General features: G+C 40.6%; 3 protein-coding genes across 3 annotated transcripts; 1 reads left to right on the top strand and 2 right to left on the bottom strand.

The window, feature by feature from the left end:
- Positions 1–1,562: 1,562 nt before the first annotated feature.
- Positions 1,563–8,690, bottom strand: hsp90aa1.2 (heat shock protein 90, alpha (cytosolic), class A member 1, tandem duplicate 2). Its single transcript, XM_004542090.4, has 11 exons — positions 8,527–8,690; positions 7,332–7,481; positions 6,800–7,166; positions 6,576–6,709; positions 3,901–4,218; positions 3,600–3,765; positions 3,296–3,486; positions 2,929–3,076; positions 2,550–2,818; positions 2,125–2,458; positions 1,563–2,026 (listed from the first exon to the last, which is right to left on the bottom strand). The coding sequence occupies exons 2-11, from the start codon at positions 7,479–7,481 to the stop codon at positions 1,914–1,916; spliced, it is 2,190 nt and encodes a 729-aa protein (XP_004542147.1). The 5' UTR covers positions 8,527–8,690; the 3' UTR covers positions 1,563–1,913.
- Positions 8,691–9,040: 350 nt separating this feature from the next.
- hsp90aa1.1 (heat shock protein 90, alpha (cytosolic), class A member 1, tandem duplicate 1) lies at positions 9,041–13,531 on the bottom strand. The gene is made up of 11 exons (XM_004542091.3): positions 13,287–13,531; positions 12,318–12,467; positions 11,833–12,199; positions 11,611–11,744; positions 11,187–11,492; positions 10,935–11,100; positions 10,619–10,809; positions 10,355–10,502; positions 9,993–10,261; positions 9,544–9,877; positions 9,041–9,446 (listed from the first exon to the last, which is right to left on the bottom strand). The coding sequence occupies exons 2-11, from the start codon at positions 12,465–12,467 to the stop codon at positions 9,337–9,339; spliced, it is 2,175 nt and encodes a 724-aa protein (XP_004542148.1). The 5' UTR covers positions 13,287–13,531; the 3' UTR covers positions 9,041–9,336.
- A 2,062-nt stretch (positions 13,532–15,593) lies between these two features.
- Positions 15,594–24,415, top strand: wdr20b (WD repeat domain 20b). Its single transcript, XM_004542092.4, has 4 exons — positions 15,594–15,890; positions 18,471–18,653; positions 20,785–22,191; positions 22,581–24,415. Exons 1-4 carry the CDS (start codon positions 15,642–15,644, stop codon positions 22,635–22,637), a joined length of 1,896 nt encoding a protein of 631 aa, XP_004542149.1. The 5' UTR covers positions 15,594–15,641; the 3' UTR covers positions 22,638–24,415.
- Positions 24,416–24,841: the final 426 nt, after the last annotated feature.

The following is a 24,841-nucleotide window of genomic DNA, read 5'->3' as shown; positions in this document are numbered from 1 at the left end:
TTATTTAGTCCCTACGGACCTCAAAGCGCTTTACACTACATTCAGTCGTTCATACAATGGTGTGTGGCAAGCTACACAGCTGCCCTGGGGCGCACTGACAGAGGTGAGGCTCCGCCACCTACCTTCTTCTTTCAGCTGGTTGAGACCCCTACTAGGCCGGAGCTTTCTAGAATATTTGAACAGCTTGGTAGAACCTTCTTTGAATGCACAACGACTGCCATCTACTGGTAGTTAACAGGAACCCACACGTGTAAAATGACTTGGACATATAGGATAAAAGCAGTGCGGAATGCATGAAAATATCTAAATCGATGTTTAAGCTTATGAGTTTAAGTCTAAGGAGCTTGGGGAAAAAAGCGTCTGGACTTCTTTAGGTTGCTTGAAGACGTTTCACTACTCATCCGAGAAGCTTCTTCAGTTATAGGGTAAAATGGTGGAGAGTCCAGACTCTTTTCTTCCCAAGCTCCTTAGACTACAATGACCTGGATGACTGAGAACCTTCACAGACTTATGAGTTAAACATGTGCCTTTCCACAAATAACAAAATGGGTAAGCCTTAATTTGATCATTTGTATCTTAGAAGAAGCTTAAAGATAGATAAGCAGAAAAGTAGAAGAGGAGACAAAAAAAGGAAGTTATTTTTGGATTAATCTGACTACAGCAATGATGTATTATATAAACCTTTCCTTCCTCTTTAGGAGTTTCTCTGTCCACTTTTACTTTTTCAACACAAACATCTATATCCTTGTAGCTTCAATCTGGCAAGAAATATCAGTACTGTGGAAAAGACTTCAGTGAGGTTACGTAAAAATGAACAAATTCCCAAATTATAGCCAAAAAAAGAAGCCTCGAGTTCTTTTGGCTTTTCCCCGTTTGTCTTTCTTTCAATTTGTTCCCAATAAAGGCATAATTATCAGACTTATCTGCTATATCTTGACTTCCCCTCAAGCATTTTGCTTTTTATTACACAAGATTTTTTGCTTTTTCCATGGAGAAACTAAAAAGGCAACTGGAGAGCAAACAATCTGCCCAAGGGCAATGCTTCATTCATATGAAGCAAAGAAAAAAAAAAAAAGGGGTGGTTCTTCTCTTTCTTTCACTCTATGTTTAAGCAAGCATTGGTAGCTTATGATTCATAAACAGTGTTGACTTCACTGGTTTTAAATGAAAACAGTATACTTCAAACATGGAAATTACAATGTCACATCATCACTTTATATTTATCAAGATATAAATTTCTGTCAAATGATGGATAAAGAATGTCTTTAAAAAATCCTGGTGAGAAAAAAAAAAAAAGGTTCTAAAATAATGTTTGTACTTCATTTGAGCTGAATTAAGAAACCCTTTTGACATAGCTTTCTACTTGGTGAGAACAAAGTCTAAAGCAGTTCTTCGACTACAAGTGAACACTAAGTTTCATTGATTTTCTCGATAGATAGAAAGATAGATAGACAGATAGACAGAGTGGACAGGTTAACCCACCTGTCCAATCTAAAAATGCAGCATACTATACATAAAACACGAGACTTGTGTTCACTCATCAGTAACAATGACCAAATAGCTTAACATGGTAAACCTTTATTAATGGTTTTTGCACCGTTTCAAATAACAGTATCGTGTTTTGTTATATTTACAATAAAGAACAAACTTTGGAATGTCAAATACAAAAAGAACAAATGCATCAATACAACTCAATACAAAAACAAAAATAACAATCTGAAAACTCTAAACATCTAAAGGAATGACTGAACTGCATGTGGTCAACGCAAGTGGAAATAAAGTTACGATGGTCATCAAAAGTGTTTAGGAACAGACATTCCAGGCTCATTTACAACATTTAACATTAATTTTTTTTTTTATAACATTAGTTTTGTTTTGTTTTTTTTTAAATCTAAACAGGAAATGGAAGCTGATTAGTCCACCTCTTCCATCCTAGATGTGTCATCATCTTCCCCTTCAAGAGGGGGCATGTCCTCAGTGGGTGCAGAGGTGTTATCGTCAGATGTCACATCATCTTCATCAATACCTGGAAGGAAAATAGGAGCAGATCAGTCAGCAAAGCAGGGTTAACTCGTTTACTGGCAAACATACCACCAAAAGATACAAGATTTAACAGATACTCACCAAGACCTAGTTTGATCATTCTGTAGATGCGGTTGGAGTGGGTCTGTGGGTCATCCAGTGTGAATCCTGAGGAGAGCAGGGCGGTCTCGAAAAGAAGGATGACCAGATCTTTCACAGACTTGTCATTCTTATCGGCCTCTGCCTTCTGCCTCAAGGTCTCCATGATTGGGTGGTCAGGATTGATCTCAAGGTGCTTCTTTGCTGCCATGTATCCCATGGTGGAGTTATCCCTCAGCGCCTGAGCCTTCATGATCCTCTCCATGTTGGCCGTCCATCCATATGTGCTGGTGACAATGCAGCAAGGGGAAGAAACTAGGCGGTTGGAGACTGTGACCTGCAGAGGAAAACAAAAGCCACCGGTATCAATCAGTTGAACAAGAAAACAAATTCCGTTGTTATATTGTCATTTGGTTTCATCAGCTTACCTTTTCAACCTTCTTCTCCAAGATATCCTTCATGATTTTGCATAGGTTCTCAAACTGAGATTTCTTCTCCTCCTGCTTCTTCTTCTCCTCCTCATCCTCAGGCAGCTCCAGGCCTTCCTTGGTTACTGAAACCAAGTTCTTGCCCTCAAACTCCTTCAGCTGCTGGACACAGTACTCGTCGATGGGCTCAATCATGTAGATGACCTCCAGGCCAGCTTTGCGAAGACGCTCCACAAAGGCAGAGTTGGCAACCTGGTCTTTGGTCTCACCTGAAATGCAGGCATGATAATGTTGTTCATTCATGCCATATTGCCCACATGAGACAAGTTTTGTTTGCCGAACGCATGCTTTTGATTGGCAGTTTTAAAAGTGTCCTCACCAGTGATGTAGTAGATGTGTTTCTGGTTGTCCTTCATACGTGTGACATAGTCCTTCAGGGACACCATCTCATCTCCAGAGGCTGATGTGTAGTACCGCAGAAGCTCAGAAAGCTTCTTCCTGTTCTGGGAGTCCTCATGGATGCCAAGCTGTAATAAGGAAAACAGTCAACTGTTATCAACAGTGCAGATTTATTCAGCTGAATGTGCAAAAAAAAAAAATTGCAGGCGCTACCACTGGCTGCATTCAATTGTTGTTAAGCTACTTTATAATATTCATACTGCTAGAGCTAAATTATTCAAGCAAAAGAATTAAAGACAAGATCTGGTAACCTTGCACCTCACTCAGTCAAGGCTGTGGATACTGACCTTGATGTTCTTGGAGAACTGCTCGTAGTACTTCTTGTAGTTGTCCTTGTCCTCAGCCAGTTCTGTGAAAAGCTCCAGGCACTTCTTGACCAGGTTCTTGCGGATGACCTTCAGGATCTTGCTCTGCTGCAGCATCTCTCTGGAGATGTTCAGTGGCAGGTCCTCAGAGTCCACCACACCCTTGATGAAATCTGATAGGAAGCAGAAAGGAAACTGTTAAAACTCTAAAGATTCCATTGTGTCATTTTCATTATGATAATTCTATTATTGTTAGGGAAATTGTAATCCACACTTTAATACTCACTGAGATACTCTGGGATGAGCTCCTCGCAGTTGTCCATGATGAAGACTCTGCGCACGTACAGCTTGATGTTGTTCTTCTTCTTCTTGTTCTCAAAGAGGTCGAAAGGAGCACGCCGAGGCACGAAGAGCAGGGCACGGAATTCAAGCTGACCCTCTACTGAGAAGTGCTGTTAGGCAAAAAAATAAAAATAAAAAATTAAAGTGATTATATATTGGACTACATTATATCAGACATAATTTTCCTCCTATAAAGTACTGCTACATTTTTAGGTATTTTTAAAATAACATCTCAAAAGCCCAACCTTAACAGCCAAGTGGTCCTCCCAGTCATTGGTGAGACTCTTGTAGAACTCTCCATATTCCTCATTCGTGATGTCATCTGGGTTTCGGGTCCACAGGGGTTTGGTCTTGTTCAATTCTTCCTGGTCAATGTACTTTTCCTTGATCTTCTTCTTCTTCTTCTTTTTGTCCGACTTGTCATGGTCATGTTCTTCATCTGATCCAACATCCTCAATCTCAGGTTTGTCCTCATCCTTCTCCTCATCTTTCTCCTTCTCCTCCTTCTCTTTCTCCTCCTCTGCCTCGTCGTCACTCACCTCCTTGTCCCTCTCTTTCTCCACCTGAAGGAAAATACATTTGGTCACACACTAAAGAATTTCCCTACACCTTAGCCTTAGGCATAGCTGGACAGGCCATCAGGCATACAGGGCATTTGCTTGGTGGGCCGATGGTGATTTTTCGTTTTTATGGGCCGATGATTTTTTTTTTTTTTTTTTTTTTTTTTTAATAACAGTATAAACAATGAAAGGTGATGGATTGGCCAGATGCTGGCAGATGTGTAAAAATAACTCAGTTGTTTGGTGGTGGCTATGGCGGAGCTGCCACAAGAGGCCAGGTGGATGAGGGAAAGGGGAGGCAGGAGGAGCAGAGACCCGAGGCGGCCGCCCGTCCGAGTGTCAGGTGAACTGAACTTCAGGTAAGAAGTTATGACCTGCAGTCTATCTGGATCAGATATAATCCAAGTTTAGGTGGAGTTTATTTTCGTTGTGCTGAGTTTTTACCGTCAGTTACAATAACTTGTACTGCGTACTAGCTAGCATGACGGAGTTTCTACAGCTGAGTGGGTGCTATGTTACTGATAGTGAACTTTATTCTATTCATAAGGTTAGTTAGTAGAGTTGCCAACCGTCCCCTGAAAAATGGAATTGTCCCGTATTCAGAGAAAATATCACGCGTTTCGTATTGAGCTGAAAAGGAACAGTTTGTCCCGGACTTCAGCTAGAATGGAAAAAGACACAAAGCTGGAGTTTTTCTGTCTTTACGCTGTCAGCTGTCTCTTCAGCTACCTTCACACTGCAGGTCTTAATGCTCAATTCCGATTTTTTGATCAAATCCGATTTTTTTTTGTCTGCTCGTTCACACTACAAATAAAATGCGACAGCGAACGCGCTCTAGTGTGAACGTTCAAAGTGGCCCGCATGCGCAAAAGAAGATGTCACACACAACGCGCTCTGTTTAGACACAGAGCAAACAATATCATTTGACTGATGGCCCTTAATATAAAGACTTCGGACTTCATGTTTCCCAATTTTTGCTTTAAGTTATTTTGTTATTTCCATAATAATGTAAATAACTTAATCATTATCCTTATTGCTGTTTTAGAGGAGCGGTGCTTCAAGGGATAGTTGCAGATTTCTGTCAGAATCTGAAGATTATGCAGTACAAATAAAATGTTCACGTTTCTCCAACGTTGTCTTCCCAGCAGTTTCACCAGATGGCCAGGAAGCGTTCGCGATGTCTTATCGGGCGCTTCTCCGGCACTGATAATTGGCGTCTGTCTTGTGTCAGTGACGTAAAAGACGGATTTAATGTGACTTGACCGTTCACACAGCAGTCGCTTTCTGAAACATCGGATGTGTATCGGATTCAGTACCACATATGAAAGTGACCCAGATCGGATTTGAAAATATCGGATTTGTGCCGTTCACACTGTCATACCATGATCGGATATGGGTCGCATAGGGTCAAAAAAAAAAAAAAAAAAAAAATATCGGATTTGATGCGCTTTCGCCTGCAGTGTGAACGTAGCCTTCTTCTCTCATTCAATCGTGAAACTGATCAATGATCAGCTGATCGGCTCTCTTGCTTGTTTATCGCCCACTTTGCGCCAGAAAGAGGAAACCAGCAGATGTCGCACTAAGCAACAGCAGCATGTTTAAGCTTGATCAGCTGTTGTTAGAATTTATTTAATATTAATTTCTAGTATCAGCTGATGTTTGCTGGAGTCACAGCTGTAAAAGCTGCTGGTCATTATGTCGGTTTGGTTATCTGGGGAGAGGGAAGCATGAAGTTGAAACCAGGAGATGTCCTTACTGAATCATCAGAGCTGAACAGGTGATGGAGAAACAGGTTTACCTTTTAGGTGACATGAATGAGTTGAAGTTATGAACTGTTTCTGAGAGACAAATAACACCAGGTTCCTTTTCTAAGTAGCTGACAGCTGGTAACTGTGCAGGGGCGGGTCTAGCAAAGCTTTGCCAGGGGCCCAGGTGGGGCATTAACAGGGAGAGGGGGGCACAAAGAAATACTTTTCTTTCTTATTCTCATTTAAAATATCTAGCTTTTATTAAATAATTATCTGAATCTTACAACCAAAGTTTTTATCTGATGTACAACGTATTGAAATCATACATATACCAACAAGACAGTGTACATCACTGTCACAACAGCGTTTGTTTTCATTCAAAGGCTTTATGGTTTTTCCTATAATACCTGGTGGGCCGGTCTGTAGTCAAAATGCCCGGGCCAATTTTTTGTCCCAATCCAGCCCTGGCCTTAGGGAGTCACTATTTTATAATATCAGTGTTTCCGAGATTAATTGAGCAACTTTCTCAGAAGTCTTAAGTGCAGAAGCTATCTGCAATAGTTACAAATTTAATTCTTCTATGGGATCATTAAATATGACTTAAGTACTTACAAATAGCGTAATAGGGTAGCCAATGAACTGTGAGTGCTTCTTAACAATCTCTTTGACCCTTCGCTCTTCAAGGTATTCTGTCTGGTCTTCTTTGAGGTGCAGGATCACTTTAGTTCCACGTCCCAGTGGTTCAGCTGTAGAGGAAGACTATAGGTCAGTATACTTTATAACCACTGGGTTAAATGATTAATAATTCACTTCAAATTCGGGGTTATATCACTTACAGTTGTCTACTTTAACTGTGAATGAGCCACCAGCAGATGATTCCCAGGCGTACTGCTCGTCATCGTTGTGCTTGGTAATGACTGTCACCTTCTCGGCTACCAGGTAGGCAGAGTAGAAACCCACACCGAACTGACCGATCATGGAAATGTCAGCTCCAGCCTGCAGAGCCTCCATGAACGCTTTGGTGCCGGACTTTGCGATTGTGCCCAAGTTGTTGATCAGGTCGGCTTTGGTCATGCCAATACCTGTGTCAACTAGGGTTAGAGTACGCTCCTCTTTGTTGGGAATGATCTCAATTTTGAGGTCTTTGCCAGTTTCCAGCTTGGAAGGATCTGTGAGACTCTCATAGCGGATTTTGTCCAGTGCCTGACAGAGCAAAACAAAATGTTAATTGTTTAAACAAATTCCAGAATTTATTCTGTATTGATAATAATATAATTAAATTTCTTAAGGGAAAAAAAGCATGTAATTTAATTAATTAATTATTTAAAATAATAAACACAGCAACACAGACTAATATTGAAAACCTACATCTGAGGAGTTGGAAATAAGTTCCCTAAGGAAGATCTCTTTGTTGGAATAGAAAGTGTTGATGATCAGGGACATAAGCTGAGCAATCTCAGCCTGGAATGCGAAGGTCTCTGCCTCCTCCTCCATTGGTTGGTCATGCATTTCAGGCATCTGAGTGAAGACGGAGAACAAATATTGTTTTTTAGAAAACACATTGACTAAAGTGACTGGAACACAATATAAAATACTATTTTTATGACACTAAATGTTTGCATCCCAGCAATGTACACTTGAAAAACACTGCCAATCCTTCTTATGTAAGATGTTGCAGTTACAGCTTATCCTTATTAAGTAGCCTCGATGTTACATTAAGGAATTAACAGCAGTCAAACGAAAGCAAATTCTCTGTAGATGTGTAGTATATAGTGACTTTCCCGGGTTTCTTTCTTGCTTACTTTCATAATTTTGTATTAAAAAGGTACAAGGACCTTTTTTTTCCCCTTCTTGGACTGTGAATTTAATCTCTGCTTGGTTATTGGCTAATCAGATTAACACGTGGCTTGAATTGCATATCCGTGTCAGCAGAAATGACTCCACCTGCTGGTTTCCCAGGTGAAGTGCAGGTTTCTAGAAGGTACGAGGAGGCAAGAAGAACTCTCTAGCAGTTTCCATAGGAATCAAAAGCTCCGCCTCTCATACAGCTGACGAGATTAAAGGAATGCACACTCTGTACCTACTGATTTTGCACTGAATTAAAACCTGGTACAAGGATAAGGTGGCCCAAAAATCTTGCAGAAATTTTAGCACAGGAAATTTGATTAAGGTTCAAACAGTTAAACCCCTGCTTAACATAACACCTTCCTCCCAAATGCATCACTAAAGCATCCTGCCATGTGGCTACTGTCCCGCAGGTTTGAATTCTGAAATGAGGCACAATAGGAATCAAATTCTTATTACCGTTTATGAAGCTGACATTAATATTCTCAGAGCAGATATTAATACTTTTTAAATCAGTTTTTAAAGACCAAGTGCTGTAACTAGACTTCACCCTTTCTTCACTTTAGCTTCACTTTTTATCCAGACATGACAAAAATGTCAGCTTTGTTTATAAATTAATGTCAAATAAGCTAACATTTAGTACTATTAAATCTGAATTTCAGGGAGTGTAATATTTTCGTATCCCAAATGTCTGTGGTAAGGCTGTTAATGTATTTACCTTGGTTTGCAGTGTGCCAAAACCTCCTGAGGAAGATGTGTAGAGATCCTTCCTTATTCACAGGTTCGTTGACTGCTAATGCTCCTACGGAAACTGGTGTAACGGTGCGGTTTTTATACCCTCTATGACCATTCGAGAAATCCTCCTGACACAAGCTTCCAGAACCGTCTGGAATCCTCCTGCTCGGTGGTGGCCACTCACTGGCCCGGTGGCCTGTCAATCATGGTGCGTGTACATGCCTCTCTGCCTTTCTTGGCAGAAGGAGGCGGGATTAAGGGAGGGGTCGCTGAGCCTAATGAGTAAGGCATGTGAGAGCAGAAACTAAAATGAACCATGCTGTATTCACTGAAAACTCCAGAATACATGATAAATCAAACGATGTAATTGATAAATGTAAGCCAGCTGTATAATGCGCTTCTCTAATACAACTTTTCACCTTTCAGTATTATTGTTTGCAGGAAGCAAGAACAAGTGATAAAATAAAGTGCAGTAGATCAATAAAAAGTGACAGGTGTCATTTTTAAAATATATTTTATTACAAATTTGATTGCTTTTCATAAAAAATGTTACAAAAGAGATACAAGTCAAACCCCCAGTGACTCAATAATACTCTTAGTGATTGTCAGAAGTTTTACAAGTGGCTGATACAATATAAACTAAAGCCACTGTGGTCTGTATTAATTCCATCAACTTTTTCTGACTAGCACATTGTTTACTAACAGAAATTCTGCTAAAAAATAATGTACATTTAAATTAGGAACATAAATTACAAAAATAAAAATGAAAGCCAGAAAAAGTCTAGTAAATAATTTAGTCAACTTCCTCCATTCTTGATGTGTCATCGTCGCCTTCCAAGACTGGCATATCTTCATCAGTGGGCTGAATTATGTCTTCAACTGCAGAATCATCATCATCAATTCCTGTGTATAGAAATACAGCCATTAAAAAACAAATTCCTCAATTAATGTATAATAACCTAACTACTACCTGAATGTTTAAAGGAAAAGATATACATACCAAGACCAAGTTTGATCATTCTGTAGATGCGGTTAGCATGTGTCTGTGGGTCTTCCAGTGTGAATCCTGAGGAGAGCAGAGCGGTCTCGAACAGGAGAATGACCAGGTCCTTCACAGCTTTGTCGTTCTTGTCAGCCTCTGCCTTCTCCCTCAAGGTCTCAATGATTGGATGCGAGGGATTAATCTCAAGGTGCTTCTTTGCAGTCATGTAGCCCAAGGTGGAGTTGTCTCTCAGTGCCTGAGACTTCATGATCCTCTCCATGTTTGCCGTCCATCCATAGGTGCTGGTGACAATGCAGCAAGGGGAAGCAACCAAACGGTTCGAAACCACAACCTGTCAGGATAGAAATTCAGTATTTTTAGTATGTTTGAACACAGTCAAGCCAACTTCCCATCCCTAACAATGTTAACTAAAATAACTGTATCATTTTCTGAAGGAGAAAAATTACCTTTTCAATCTTCTTGTCAAGGATGTCCTTCATGATCTTGCAGAGGTCCTCAAACTTAGTCTTGAGCTCTTCCTGCTTCTTCTTCTCCTCCTCATCCTCAGGCAGCTCCAGGCCTTCCTTGGTTACTGAAACCAAGTTCTTGCCATCATACTCCTTCAGCTGCTGGACACAGTACTCATCGATGGGCTCAATCATGTAGATGACCTCCAGGCCAGCTTTGCGAAGACGCTCCACAAAGGCAGAGTTGGCAACCTGGTCTTTGGTCTCACCTGTTAAAGTTATTTCAATATGGTGTTTAATGAACTTAAACTACTGGGGAATACTTGAAAACAAAGGAAAATAAACCACACTGAATAACTTACCAGTGATGTAGTAGATGTGCTTCTGGTTATCCTTCATACGAGAGACATAGTCCTTGAGGGAAACCATTTCATCTCCAGAGGCTGAGGTGTAGTAGCGGAGCAGCTCGGACAGTTTCTTCCTGTTCTGGGAGTCTTCATGGATTCCAAGCTAAACATAAAAAAACAGCGTGTCATTTCGTGGTATTAAAATCCATGCAAGATGATTGGTATCAGACATTTTTTCTGAAGTTTTAGAGTTGAAGAAATTCAGATGGATGAACCTACCTTGATGTTCTTGGAGAACTGCTCATAGAACTTCTTGTAGTTGTCCTTGTCCTCAGCCAGTTCTGAGAAAAGCTCCATGCACTTCTTGACCAGGTTCTTGCGGATGACCTTCAGGATCTTGCTCTGCTGCAGCATCTCTCTGGAGATGTTCAGTGGCAGGTCCTCAGAGTCCACCACACCCTTGATGAAATCTGAGTAGGGAAAATAAACTGGTCAGCTTCCCAAAGCCAGGAGTTGAGTTCCAAAAACAATTACTAATAACTATGAATTTTGAGAGAATGCGTCAAGATTTATGCGTTACTTCATTGTTACTTACTGAGGTATTCTGGGATCAGTTCTTCACAGTTGTCCATGATGAAGACCCTGCGCACATAAAGCTTGATGTTGTTTCTCTTTCTCTTGTTTTCAAAGAGGTCAAATGCAGCTCTTCTGGGTACAAAGAGCAAGGCGCGGAACTCCAGCTGGCCTTCCACTGAGAAATGCTGCGGGGGTAGATATGTATTAATTAGCATAACATTATTGCAACTGGTGTTGGTAAATATGATCATCACAAGAAGATTTAGCTTACCTTCACAGCCAGGTGGTCCTCCCAGTCATTGGTAAGACTCTTGTAGAACTCGCCATACTCTTCATTGGTGATGTCATCAGGGTTACGGGTCCAGATAGGCTTGGTCTTGTTGAGCTCCTGGGCATCAATGTACTTCTCCTTGACCTTCTTCTTCCTCTTGTTCTTGCCATCCTTTGTATCTTCATCCTCATCAGAGCCAACGTCCTCAATCTTAGGTTTGTCCTTGTCCTCAGCAGCCTCCTTCTCAACCTCCTCTTCCTTTTCTCCCTCCTCCAGGTCTACTTCCTTCTCTCTTGTCTTCTCCACCTTAAATATGCAAAGGCATATTTACATTTTGCTTTGCCATGCCATTATCACAGTCAATGTGTGGTTATTATCAAGTATTGATTGAATAATTGTTCTTACTGTGTAATTAAAAACTTACAAAAAGTGTGATGGGATAGCCAATGAACTGTGAGTGCTTCTTCACAACTTCTTTGACGCGTTTCTCCTCGCAGTACTCTGTCTGGTCTTCCTTGAGGTGAAGGATCACTTTTGTGCCTCTGCCAATTGGCTCTCCTAAAATCAACAACAAAATTAGAACCGTGGCAGACAGGGTTAAAATGACTGATTCAATTGTTCTGTAAATGAGGGGACTAAGACATACCTGTATCAGGCCTGACTGTGAATGAGCCTCCAGCTGCAGACTCCCACACATACTGCTCGTCATCGTTGTGCTTGGTAATGACTGTCACCTTCTCAGCTACCAGGTAGGCAGAGTAAAAACCCACACCAAACTGACCGATCATGGAGATATCAGCCCCAGCTTGCAGAGCCTCCATGAAAGCCTTGGTGCCGGACTTTGCGATTGTGCCCAGGTTGTTGATCAGGTCAGCTTTGGTCATGCCGATACCTGTGTCAAGGAGGGTCAGGGTGCGAGCATGCAGATCAGGCCTGATTTCAATCTTCAGGTCCTTGCAGGACTCAAGTTTGGTGGGATCCGTCAAGCTTTCATATCTGATTTTATCCAAGGCCTGCCGAGAATAGATAACTCAATTAAAATACTTTTTTTTGGCAAAAAATATAAGGGCTTGTTTTACATTAAAAAAAAAAAAAAGGAAAACATGATGCGGAAGTGTTTATTTCCCTTACATCTGAGGAGTTGGAGATGAGCTCCCTAAGGAAGATCTCTTTATTTGAGTAGAAAGTGTTGATAATAAGGGACATCAGCTGAGCAATTTCAGCCTGGAAGGCAAAGGTCTCCACCTCCTCCTCCATAATGTGTGCAGAGCTCTCAGGCATCTAAAGGGGGAGAACATATTGGGTAACATTTTTCAGAAAAACAAAATTGAAATTGTACCTCTATATTTTTTGTGTTTTCAAATAATTATATTTTCACCTGTAGTTTAAATTTATTTACTCTGAACTTCTTCGGTTACGTTTTTCTCAGGCAGCCACATGGCCTGCTGATACGCACATGTTCCTTCTGTCAATCAGAGAACTGGCATTTTTGGGGGGGAGGAGGGGGGGGGGGGGGGCTAATGCTACTGCATATATTTTTTAGGCCTTCTAAGAACATTTCATAGATTAAACAAAAGCTTTAATCCAGAATCAATAATTCCTTTACAGTTTACTAAGCTAAGATGCAAATGTGCTGCATCAGCTGTTAGAATAGATTCTGAGAAGCCATTGGTCCCATACTTGGGTCACCTTGCTTGCCATGTGCTTCATGCCTGTAACAGTCCTACTTAGACACTGATAGAAAAGCACATACACTATACCATTCTGATTCTAACCGATAGTAAAGGTTAAAGTTAATTACATTATATCACAAAAGCACCCAATATACTGTAAAAAGAAAAAGTTGTTTTAAATTTTCTAATTCTTACCTTGAATTCTAATTCATACCTTGAATATAATCTTTATTTTTTGTTACTTTGTATAGTTAAATCAATCACTGAGCTTGATTTCTCTTCTTCAAGAGCTTCAAGTGTGTGCTTGGCTGCTGCTCCTGTGAGCAGTAAGTGTCTTGTGAATTAAATCACTCACTTTACATAAAACCGTGCAAGCACCCAGTATACTCTAAAATTGAAATGATTGTTGCATTGATTCCATTCTTACCTTAGATTTAATCTTTGTCTTCTGTCACCTTTAGTAGACAAATGTATCACTGAGCTTGATTTCTCTTCTTGGAGAACTTCAAGTGTGTGCTTCTCTGCTGCTCCTGTGTGCAGTAAGTCTCTCTTGGTTGTGTTCTAGTGAGCGTCTTCTGACTCTATGCAGACCACACGACATGACAACGTGTTTTTATACTTACGGGATGGTTTCTCGAAGCTCCCATTCAGAAGCTTCCAGATTGTATGTTCACTACAGTCAGGGGGGTGCTGAGGAATGGTCTGGAAGGGGGTTGCGATTGGGACATTGGCGCTCTAAAGTTGGTGTGCCCTTATAGGGTTGCAGAGTCACAAGGAGTGCCTGTCAGTCACAATGAGAGCTTCGCTGATAGCTTGTATAGCTGTTAGACAGCATAACCCAGCACCACAGCTGTGCATTGCCTTTGCCATCAGCAGCTGCCATGGTGCCCCACTGCACCCACATATGCTCATATTTAAAGCCATTTGGGATGCTGTTTGCAACTTGCTGTCCATTCACAGTTTAGATTAGGCATGTTAAATTCATTTCATTGTGGGACACATACAGCCCACTTTGATCTTCAGTGGGCTGGACCAGAGAAAGACATTTACCTAAACATTTAATCCCTGAGATGTCTTTAATGCAATTTTAACAGTGTGTCTCAATTTTTCCACATCACAAACACATTTAAAATGGACTTCTTGTAAAAGAAAAGAAAAGAAAAGAAAAGAAAACTAATAAAAGAAAAAACAAAAAAAAACAAAAAAAAAACCCAAAACAAATTTATATAGTATATCACAGAAACAGGAACTTTTCTGCAATTTAATTGTTTATCTATTACTTAACTACTTTCGTATAATATGAATGGCTATGGGGGAGATTTTTATCAATAGGAAAAGTTGTAAAAACTAATGAAAATACAGTCAAAAGTTCAAAATCTGTGTACTCATTCACATTTCACAATCAGAGTGGTGTCTTTACTGGGCTGGGCCTGGTTTAGCTCATACCTTCATACACTTCTGAATTTGTTCTGGGCTATTAATAAATTTATTGATTAATACATTCACCAAACAGAAATTCTGGAGGGAAACCCATATGCTGCCTTATTTACACATCTATATATGCATATTGTCAGAGTTTAGATTACCTTTTCTTTATTTGCATAATGCATATTGCAGACCAACTTACTAGGAATGTCTAGAACTTTCCATTTAATTTCCTGATTTTCATTTGTGGATTGCAAACAGAATATTCCATCCAAAGTATTTGGTGATAGAGAGAGACTTATAGTGAAGCAAACTGAATTTTGACTATGCTCTGTGGCCATTGGCCAAACTTAAATTCTCGCAGAAATCATAAGCTTCCCTATAACACATTAATATGTGTATGCAAAGACACAGTGTGTTGATGAGAGCTTGTGATGGTTTAGCAAGAGGTTGCAAAAACCCATTCATCCCATAACACTTGGAATAGGCTGCACTTACATGTAAAAAATAATTAAAGTCAGACTTGTGTAAGACAGACGACTAGAATACTCTGGTCCGATCTGAGCGGTAATGGCTTTACTTACCAGAGGAGGGCAGTGTATCGCACTTTCTAGGGATCAGTTACATAATCTAAATGTTTCCAGCTGGTAGCAGACGTTACTAGAAGCTGAATACTCATGTACCTCAGTGTAAACTGATGAAAGAGAGAAGCCAAATTTCTCGGTGTTCCACTATTCTGTTTGAGTAAGACAGTGAGTCAGTCCTTTTTTTAATGAAATGGAAGAATGAGAATAATAGCAATGTTTCTGGAACTTAGTGCCAGAAGGTAGTTTTTACATCCTGGGATGGTTCTTACTTTGGTGCTTTGATTACAGAAGTGACCATGAGTTTCAGTCTTGGTTTTCTGTTTCAGAACTTTCTGTCTTTGCCTTGACTATGGAAGATTTTATTGCACAGAGAGATTTTCCCCCTTTGTTTTTATTTACTAATAATATTTATTTTTGTTTACTCTGTTTATACTCAATTGAAAGCTTTTTCACCATAGGTTTTCTTATTATTACATAGAATTTTTATTTGTATTCATTCAAAATAAATATAATTTATTTATTGCTTTGGTGGTCCATAAAAGTTGTAAAAAAAACATTGATTTTAGCAATAAAAAATATTAAATAACAGCGAGTTATTTTAAGTCGATGTGTTTATTGTTTAAATTAATCGCGTTTTACACGCGCATACACTTCTGTTTTTCTGCTGGACTCTATAATTCACTGTACGCATGGCTGCGACCGCAACGGTTCAACGCATGCGCTCTCGCTGACATCCGGGGCCAGGACAAGGATGAACGGCGATTTCCAAGATGGCGGCGGAGGGAGGAGGGAAGGAGATGAACGAAATTAAAACTCAGTTCACCACACGAGAAGGTGTCTACAAACTCCTCACGCACTCTGAATACAGCCGCCCGAACAGGGTGCCTTTCAACTCGCAGGGCTCCAATCCCGTCAAGGTCTCCTTCGTCAATGTAAACGACCAGTCCGGCAACGGCGACAGGATCTGTTTCAATGTGGGCCGGGAACTCTACTTTTATATCTACAAAGGCGTGAGAAAGGTAAACAGTACTGAGCGAGGAGGCAAAGTAACCGCTGTTCGGGAGCAGTCCGTTAATTTGACATATTTAAATGCGTTGCAAACCAGCTGTCAGCTCTCTCGGCTTCTGTTATTTAAGTGCGCAGATTATCAAGAGAAGGCCATGTAGCAAACCGAGCTAAGTTAGAGACTGATTAGCATTCTTAGCTAACATCGCCACAGTTGTTTTTGTTGTTGTTGTTGCTTCGATTAGATTTGTGCGCCCTCCAAGGTTCACTAGTTAATTCGGCGAAAAGCTGTGACATGAAATTACCCAGTGAACTGTGCTATACGAGAAAAGGCTTCTCCTGTTCTGTCATGTCATGTGGTGTTTGTTTATCCTCGTTTCTTTACGTGGAAAGTGCACCTCTACACTGTCGGTGGCAATACAGATAGGAAACAACTTTGTTGTTCCTGTTAAAGAAGCCACTGACTGCATGTAAGCTTTAGACTTTGTAAGCTGTGGGCATGGAAGTGAACAGTGTTGTTTTTCATGGTGTAATGATGTGTGCACGCTACTGTCAGGACTGGGTTGTGATGCAATGTGATCCACTGTTTAGGTTGCGTGCAGTGGTGATGTCATTGCAGCAAGACACGTTTAAGCAGAGATGGTGACTGTGACAGCGGTGATCATGCTGGTCATGTGCTTGACCCGTAAGCTGGGTGTAGCGGCCTAGCATCCTAATAAGGACTCACACTTGTGTTCGTGTTTTGGTTTTCCACGAAAACTCTAACATTGCATATTGACGTTAATGTTAGAGCTGTTCTTCTGTCGTCTTTAACAAAAGTAAAGTGCAAAGAGGAACACTTATTTTGGATAATTCTAAGTTAATATGGTGTACTACCCTGCAAAGGGCAACCTTTAGGTTTGAAAAGTTATGAAGTCTGTTATTTGACAGCAAGTTAAGCTACAGAATTGTGTGGTTCGATTTTACATTTTTTTTAACCCTGAGGCTAGTGTTTGACGTTTCCTTATGATTAAAAAAATCTTCAAATTGACTGAGCAACCGTAAAACTGCAATGTCAAAACATTTAACAACACTGCTGTCTATGGAAAAGAGATCCTAGAGAAAATTTTCGAATAGTGATAAAAATGCTGATACTTTTGCTACTTAATCAAAACTGCAGGGAGTAAATATTAGCCATTATAACTGTTTGCCAGTAAACAGCAATGTTAACCTGTTGATACAACAAAATTGAACCAGAGTAAATGCTGCATTAGCTTTAGGGACAGCATTTGTATTCAGGTTCATTTTCCTGATGTAGGGACGTCTCGGGTGGTTTTTAACATCAGCAATTCTCAAAACTTCCTCATCAAGTTTTGGAATCCCAGAGCACGGACTGAACTAGTGCAGCCACACACACACACACACACACACACACACACACACACACACACACACACACACACACACACACACACACACACAAAACCCCGTTCAGCTATCTTAGTGAGGACCTTCATTGACATAATGGTTTCCCTAGCCCTTTATCCTAACCCCAACCATTAAAAATGATGCCTAACTCTAACCCTTACCCTAAACCTAACCATAGCCTAATTGTAACCCTGACACTAAAACCACATTTTGAGCCTCAAAAAGGCCTTCAAACTTGTGAGGACCAGTGTGTGTGTCCTTACAAGTGACTGTTGGTTCTCACAAGTATAGTAGAATGCAGATTTCGGTCCTCACAAAGATAGCTAACATAGATGGATAACACACACATTACAAGGTGAAGGCCTGACTATCTCAATTATTTTGGGGTTAAATGTCTTGTTCAAAGACCCAGTGATGTGCATGAAGAAGGAGCTAATGGTCAAACCACTAATCTTACAATCAATGGGATTGCCACTTAACATCTCAAAGTTTTTCAGCCATATACAGGACAGTGGGTAAAAGAAATTGAAGCACAGCAACACATTTTGCACAGTTTCAGATTAGTGACAGATAGATCAAAATCACCATTTTGTCTGTTGACAAAAGTGAGTAAAACATTTGTCACCTGAAACCCTAACCAGGGTATGTCAGGATGATAAGTCACAGTGAGTTGTTGTACATAAAGTTTATTGTTCAAGGATTAGACAGATCCACTGCAAACAGTTGGGATCAAGCAAGTTTTGTTTGAGGTATTTATTTCTCTTTAAACTTAATATTAGCAGCTGAACATCCCTGGTAATATGTCTTCTGTGTCTAACCCAGGTGGAATATGAAGCATCCTTGTATAAATGATTTATGACAGTCTAGCCACAGCATCATCGTAGCACTTGTATTGTCAGGCAGCCATAGATGCTTATTTTAGCTCATTTTATTTTGAGCTGCCTTTTTGACAACACTGATACCTTTAGAAGCGTTGCAACTCCTAACCTTTCTCTCTGACTTGTTTTATGCCCCAAAATAGACCTGAAGAAAGCGATAGACATGAAGCTATCACAAATGTTAGATTTGCATTAGTCAGGCTTTGTTGCTCTTTCTTTCTATTTCGGAATAATGACTTTCTACATGTAACAACATATCACAGTTTCTTTAATTTATTTTTAGTCATGTCAATGTGTTTGTAATTGCAGGCTGCTGATCTTAGTAAGCCCATAGACAAGAGGATATACAAAGGAACGCAGCCTACGTGCCATGACTTCAACCCCCTCACAGCTACAGCAGAGAGTGTCTCTCTGCTGGTGGGCTTCTCAGCTGGCCAGGTGCAGCTCATAGACCCAATAAAGAAGGAAACCAGCAAACTCTTCAATGAGGAGGTGGGTAGCAGTTATCATTGTTTTGAAGACAACTTGCCTCTCTTGAGCCTTGTACTATGAAGAAGGATTTGAGGCTTAGTAATGTAACTTCGGGTTTAACCCTGGATTTTCAGTGTTCCAAATGTGGTCCACTACTTACCAGGGTACATCGCCAACATAATTTGTACCGTAGACCTAATCTGCTCTACAGGTTATGTTTGACGTAAGAGATAAACAGGTATGTTCAGTTTTCTGGAATGAAGCATCACCATTCCTGGATGATCCTTGTGATCCAAGTGTGTAGATAGTTAAAGGTTGTTAAAAAAAAAAAGAAAAAAGAAAATCTAAAATCTTTGTTTTTCTCTGGTGAGCATTAGTAATAAATATAAATTCTTCCTTTTGTCCAAGCTATCTGTAAGTCATTTTAAAACTTTTATTGTACTTTGAATAGACTAAACTTTATTAATATTGCTTTTTCAGTCTAGCTGGCCAAAGAAGATGAAGCTCACACATAATCAAGCAGCATCATGAATGCTTCGAAACAAAGGAACTTTATTTTTGGTTTATGAAGAGTTTCCCCTCTCATCGAAGAGGTTTCGTAAAATTCTAAAACAACTCATGGAGAATCTCAATGACTTAATCCCTAGTGGGGGTTGTCCTGAGGTCTTGTGAGCCATTGTTAATTATGTGAGTTGTCACATGAGCCAAGGTGTGAAACAAGGCTTTGGTCATTATTGTAATCAGGGCCAAGGTGGGAATCCTCTATGAGTCTTTGCCTCACTTTATCATAATATGAGGTATTTGGTGTTGTCCTGTCCTTTTCCTGTTGAGGTGGCTCTGTTATGTTGTGTAATGCATTTGTGGAGTGAGTGTTTGGTTCCTCCCATGTAAAAATCTGAACACTGCTTACTGAATTACACTGTGTTGTTTAGCTTATGTTAGAGTATTTTAGCCTTGGAATGTGCCAGTTTTTGTCTTGAGGGTTTTCCATGGTGAAACGTGTACTAGGATGTTAATGGTTGGAGAACATTTTTTGGAACTTATCTAAAAAAACTTGCCACATACTGGACAACAGTGTATTTCCCTTTGTTGTTCTCTATCCCTGGTGGATGTCTGAGGTTTGTTCTGGTGCATTTATTCTCATATTAATAAGGTGTCTCCAAAAGTTGATTCTGTTCATCTGGACGTAGCGTTTTCAGTGGGAGAAACGCTTCATCACTGATTAAAGTAGCTTCTTCAGTCTCAGCTGACTGCAGGTTTCCCCAATCTTATAAACAGTACATTTGCATAATGACTGAAACGACCTCCCAGCCCATTGTTCCTTCAGTGGGCTGGTTTCAGTCATTATGCAGGCTTCTGCTTTATAGGTTTTCTATTGTGACACAGGTGTCATCTGCCCATCTGATCTCTGAAGGCGATCAGACAGTGTTACTTTCCACTTCCTCTATGCAAAAATTGGTTACACTGGGGAAGCTATGGCGCATATTTAGTCTGTAGCAACCTTCATATTTGAATTATATGGTGGCTCATTTTCACAAACCACAAAAGATACCAGTTGCCTTCTTCTCAAGCAGTCCAGACTCCCATGACCTGGACATTCTCTGACTGAGATAACTACATAGACATATTTAGATGACTCTTTTTTTTTTTTTTATTGTACTTTTGTCTCAAACACACAAACTCTCTGGTGTAATAGCTTTAGCCCTGATGCGCATGTGTGTGCGAGTGTGTGTTCATGCACGTGTTAGTTTAATTTTTAAGCCTCTATTATGTCTTTAAAATCTATTTTTATAATACCATAGTGTATATCACTCTGCTTCCCTTAGTCTTACCCCATTTCTGATTGGTCATATTCTTTCATATGAACATCCTCATAGCTAGATCGAGAAACCTGACTTAGCATGTTGTTAATCACCTTTGTGTGACCCCTTAGCTTGACTGCTGATTTTGGGGTAAGTGGTGACAAATAGAAAAAAGGTGTCATGGATATGATGAACTTTCCTTGTACAGGCTCCCAATAATATGTTTATCAGAATCAGAATACTTTATTAATCCTTAAAGAAATTGTGTTTATGTTTGATCTAGTCCACTAGCTGACCTGTCTCCTTGTTTTTTGCTTTGTTTTTCCTTTTTTCTATTCTTCTCTTTCCAGAGACTTATCGACAAGTCGAGAGTAACATGTGTGCGATGGGTTCCTGGTTCAGAGAGCCTGTTTCTTGTGGCTCACTCCAGTGGCAGCATGTACTTGTACAATGTGGAAAACACCTGTGGCACCACAGCACCTCACTACCAGCTCCTTAAGCAGGGTGAAAATTATGCTGTGCATACCTGCAAGAGCAAATCGGCTCGTAACCCTTTACTGCGGTGGACAGTGGGCGAAGGGGCGCTCAATGAGTTTGCTTTCTCCCCAGATGGAAAGTTTCTAGCTTGTGCGAGCCAGGATGGCTTCCTGCGGGTTTTTGGCTTTGATGCCGCAGAGCTACACGGAACTATGAAGAGCTACTTCGGTGGCTTACTGTGCGTGTGCTGGAGCCCCGATGGACGGTATATTGTGGCAGGAGGGGAGGACGACCTGGTGACGGTTTGGTCATTTTTGGACTGTAGAGTCATTGCACGAGGGCATGGCCACAAGTCATGGGTGAGCGTGGTGGCGTTTGACCACTGTACCACCAGTGTTGAGGATGGCGACTTGCCTGCGGAGTTTAGTGGCAGCGACGAGGACTTTCACGAGCAGAATCACTTCAGTGCAGGCAGAGACAGAGCAAACAGTTCTCATTCTCGGCTTTCTAAGAGAAACTCTACGGACAGTAGACCGGTTAGTGTGACCTACAGATTTGGCTCAGTGGGACAGGACACCCAGCTGTGCCTGTGGGATCTCACAGAGGACATTCTCTTCCCTCACCTCCCTTTGTCCCGCACTCGAACACACACTAATGTTATGAGTGCCACAAGCCCTCCAGCAACAGGACAACCTCCTTCTACTCTGTCCACGACCACCAGTTCCGGTGGCACCAACAGTAAAGACAATTTGAGCAATAGTAGCACTAGCGGCAACCCAACTAACTCCCTCCCCGGCACCTTGCCTCGGTCCAATAGCTTGCCTCACTCCTCAAATCCAGCGGGGGGCAGCACCCCCAACAGTAACACAGGCAGCAGCAACAGCAGCAGCAGCACCACCGCCACAACCAAGGCCAACAGCATCATTGACAGCGCTTTCATCGCCACCAGCGTCAGCAAGTTTGCAACACTGTCGTTACACGACTCGCGGAAGGAGCGCCACGAGAAGGACCACAAGAGAAACCACAGCATGGGTCACATCAGCAGCAAGAGCAGCGACAAGCTAAACCAGCTCAGCTCGTCAAAGATGGCGAAAGCTGACGCTGCTAAGACTTTAGGCACTACTCTGTGCCCACGCATGGAGGAGGTGCCGCTCCTGGAACCGCTGGTGTGCAAAAAGATAGCTCACGAAAGACTCACTGTGTTAATCTTCCTGGAGGACTGTCTGGTAACAGCCTGTCAGGAGGGTTTCGTTTGCACCTGGGCTAGGCCTGGGAAAGTGGTGAGTGACGGGCCTCATGAGAATACTCTCTTGTGACACTTTAAAGTTATGTTTTGTTGTTGTTGTTTTGTTTTTGAGTAATTCTTGCATTCAGGAGCGTTTGGGTTTGAGTTCACACCTCATATATATCTATATCTATCTATCTATCGCTATATATATATATATATATATATATATATATATATATATATATATATATATATATATATATATATATATATATATATATATATATATATATAACCTGCATCATTTTTGATTATAAATAGGACAGTTTGTTTAAAAAAAAAGAAAGAGAGAGCAAACCTCACGGCCTCACTGTTCTACCTCTCGTGTTACATTTGAGTAAAAACCTTTATTATCAATGTGTGTTATCTGTCTCTCCACAGGGATTGCTATCATCTCAAAACAACCCAGCCAATTCCCCCAGTGGAACAGTAGTATAGTCGATGCTGGTGCTGCTAATAACAGCTCCATGCAACAGAGACGTGGGGACGACCACGACCGAGGCCCTGCAGCGCTTCTTCACACACAGTCACACATCACATGACCTCGAGTGTTTCCTTTCATTCTCATCACTACAAGCACCCAGATGCTCTCTTTGTGTTACTGTTCATGTTAAGAATTTTGGCCAAGGCCAGAGTTAGAAACTTGACCCCCTTTGTTTTGTGTGTGTGTGTGTGCGCGTGCGCCTGTGTGGGGGAGGTGGAGTGGGTTTAAAGGGTGCTATTGGAAGTTAGATGGCAAGTTTTAAATCATCCAGGAGGCTTATGGGAAGGTTTGACTGGCTTCATTATTGCATCTATGCTCATATCAGAACGTGTCTAGTCTAACAATAACAAACTAATCCCCCAATCTCTTGTGCCTGTAAATCTTCAAAGACTAGATACGGTGTAAGCATTTGTGATGATGCCTCAACCTGACCTTTTTGTGTGGGTTTAATTAAATCCCTTTTTTAAAAAAAAAAAGAAAAAAAAAAGAAAGAGATAAAATAAATGTAATATATTCACAGATAAAGGGAATAAGATGAGGAACTGTTTTGGAGCGACAGCAGCATATCCCCAAAGCGAAGTCTCTTATTTTTCACCTCCTGGGTGATTCCTTGTGCAGTCACGGTTGTCAAACACCTGCCCAAGAGAGACTGCCTTTTACTTCCTTTTGAAACGTTTTTAAGTCCGAGTTGTCAAACTCAGGAGTTTATTTGCACAGTTTTGTTTTTCTTTCATTCTTTTTCTTCCCTTGTATATTTTGAACTCATGAGGGTGGAACAAGTTTTTCAAAACGCTTTGAAAGCACTTGGGGAAACGGCTTGTTATCGTTCTGTCTCAACGCTGGATGCTGCAATCATAGTTTTTTATATAAAAAAAAATTGTTTGCACTTAATAGTTAGAGGAGTATGGCTTTACATTTTGGAGTGTGTAAGGACTCCTTGACAAGGTTGTTATATAAATAGAATTTAAAAAAACAAACTTTGTATCTATTGAGCATTTATTTTAATATTGTTTCGGATGAAATGGGCTCTGTAATATATGTAAATATTGTACATCAGTGATTTATGAGTGAAATGATCATATTACATTAATTGAAAATCCTCATTTCAGAAAATAGTGATATTTCTAATACAGAAAATCTATACCTAATATTAAAACAAATCTTGAATATGCAGGTGAAAATGTTTCTTTTCTGTTGTACATAGAGAAATTTCAGGTGTATTTTTATTAATGAAACGTTTGGTATAGGAAATGTCTATCCTTTTGTCTAACAGGTAGTGCTGAATGCTAGCTAGCCTGTCGCTGCAGATTCCTTTTACTACGTAGACAGGTAGGCGCAGAGGCAGTGGTCTATAATTCAGCCATCACTCGAGCTCAGGTAAACCACAGGAAGACCAACGCTGGCATAGTTCTCCTCACCCATAGGCAGCAGTCCCATCCGTCATAATACTTGTGAAACTCACTTTAACAAATAAGACTGACAACCTTGTTCTGCACACAGGACTGAAATCTGTGACTTCTGTTATATTGCCAGTAACTGATGCTGAACTTGTGAACAAACTTGACACTGTGTTGAATTACCAGCTGACATGCGTCAGCACTGGTGGTGTTGGGGGGGGGTTAGGTGCTTGAGGTGAGGGGTGCTTTTTCAGGCACCCACACAGAACTAAGGATTTTAACAGTGGGAGCCTTTTCCTCCATGTGACGCCTATTAAAACAGCTTTGACAGACTACCTGTTCTGTTTGTGTTCACTGTTTATTTACACATGAAACTACGCGTTCATGCAACACTTATTAGTTGGACATGCAACCTCCATGCTTTCTTCTGCCTGGTTAAGCGGTCAGGCTCAATACAATGTGAATTTCTTACATTGTTAACCTTTACTTTTATCGCATAGCGAAAGAAGTATTACATTTTTTCACTTCATAATGAAGGACTAGCACAACTAATAATTTCCCATGATGGCTTGGTTCCAGGGCAGGGTTCTAGGGCAAACTCATTTGACATTGTGAGCCACTTTGATCTAAAGCAACCTGGATGAGTAAAATTCCCTTTTCTTTCGATTTAATTGCAGAGATATCTTATAAGCTTTGCAATTGTAACAACATCTCAGTTTTTCAACACAACAAAGAAATCCTGCTGCGGTAAATGAATGAAA

This window comes from Maylandia zebra, linkage group LG15, assembly GCF_041146795.1.
Source record: "Maylandia zebra isolate NMK-2024a linkage group LG15, Mzebra_GT3a, whole genome shotgun sequence".
NCBI lineage: Eukaryota > Metazoa > Chordata > Actinopteri > Cichliformes > Cichlidae > Maylandia > Maylandia zebra.
The sequence above is the reverse complement of the archived record's forward strand: the minus strand, read 5'-3'. Positions and strand labels throughout refer to the sequence as shown.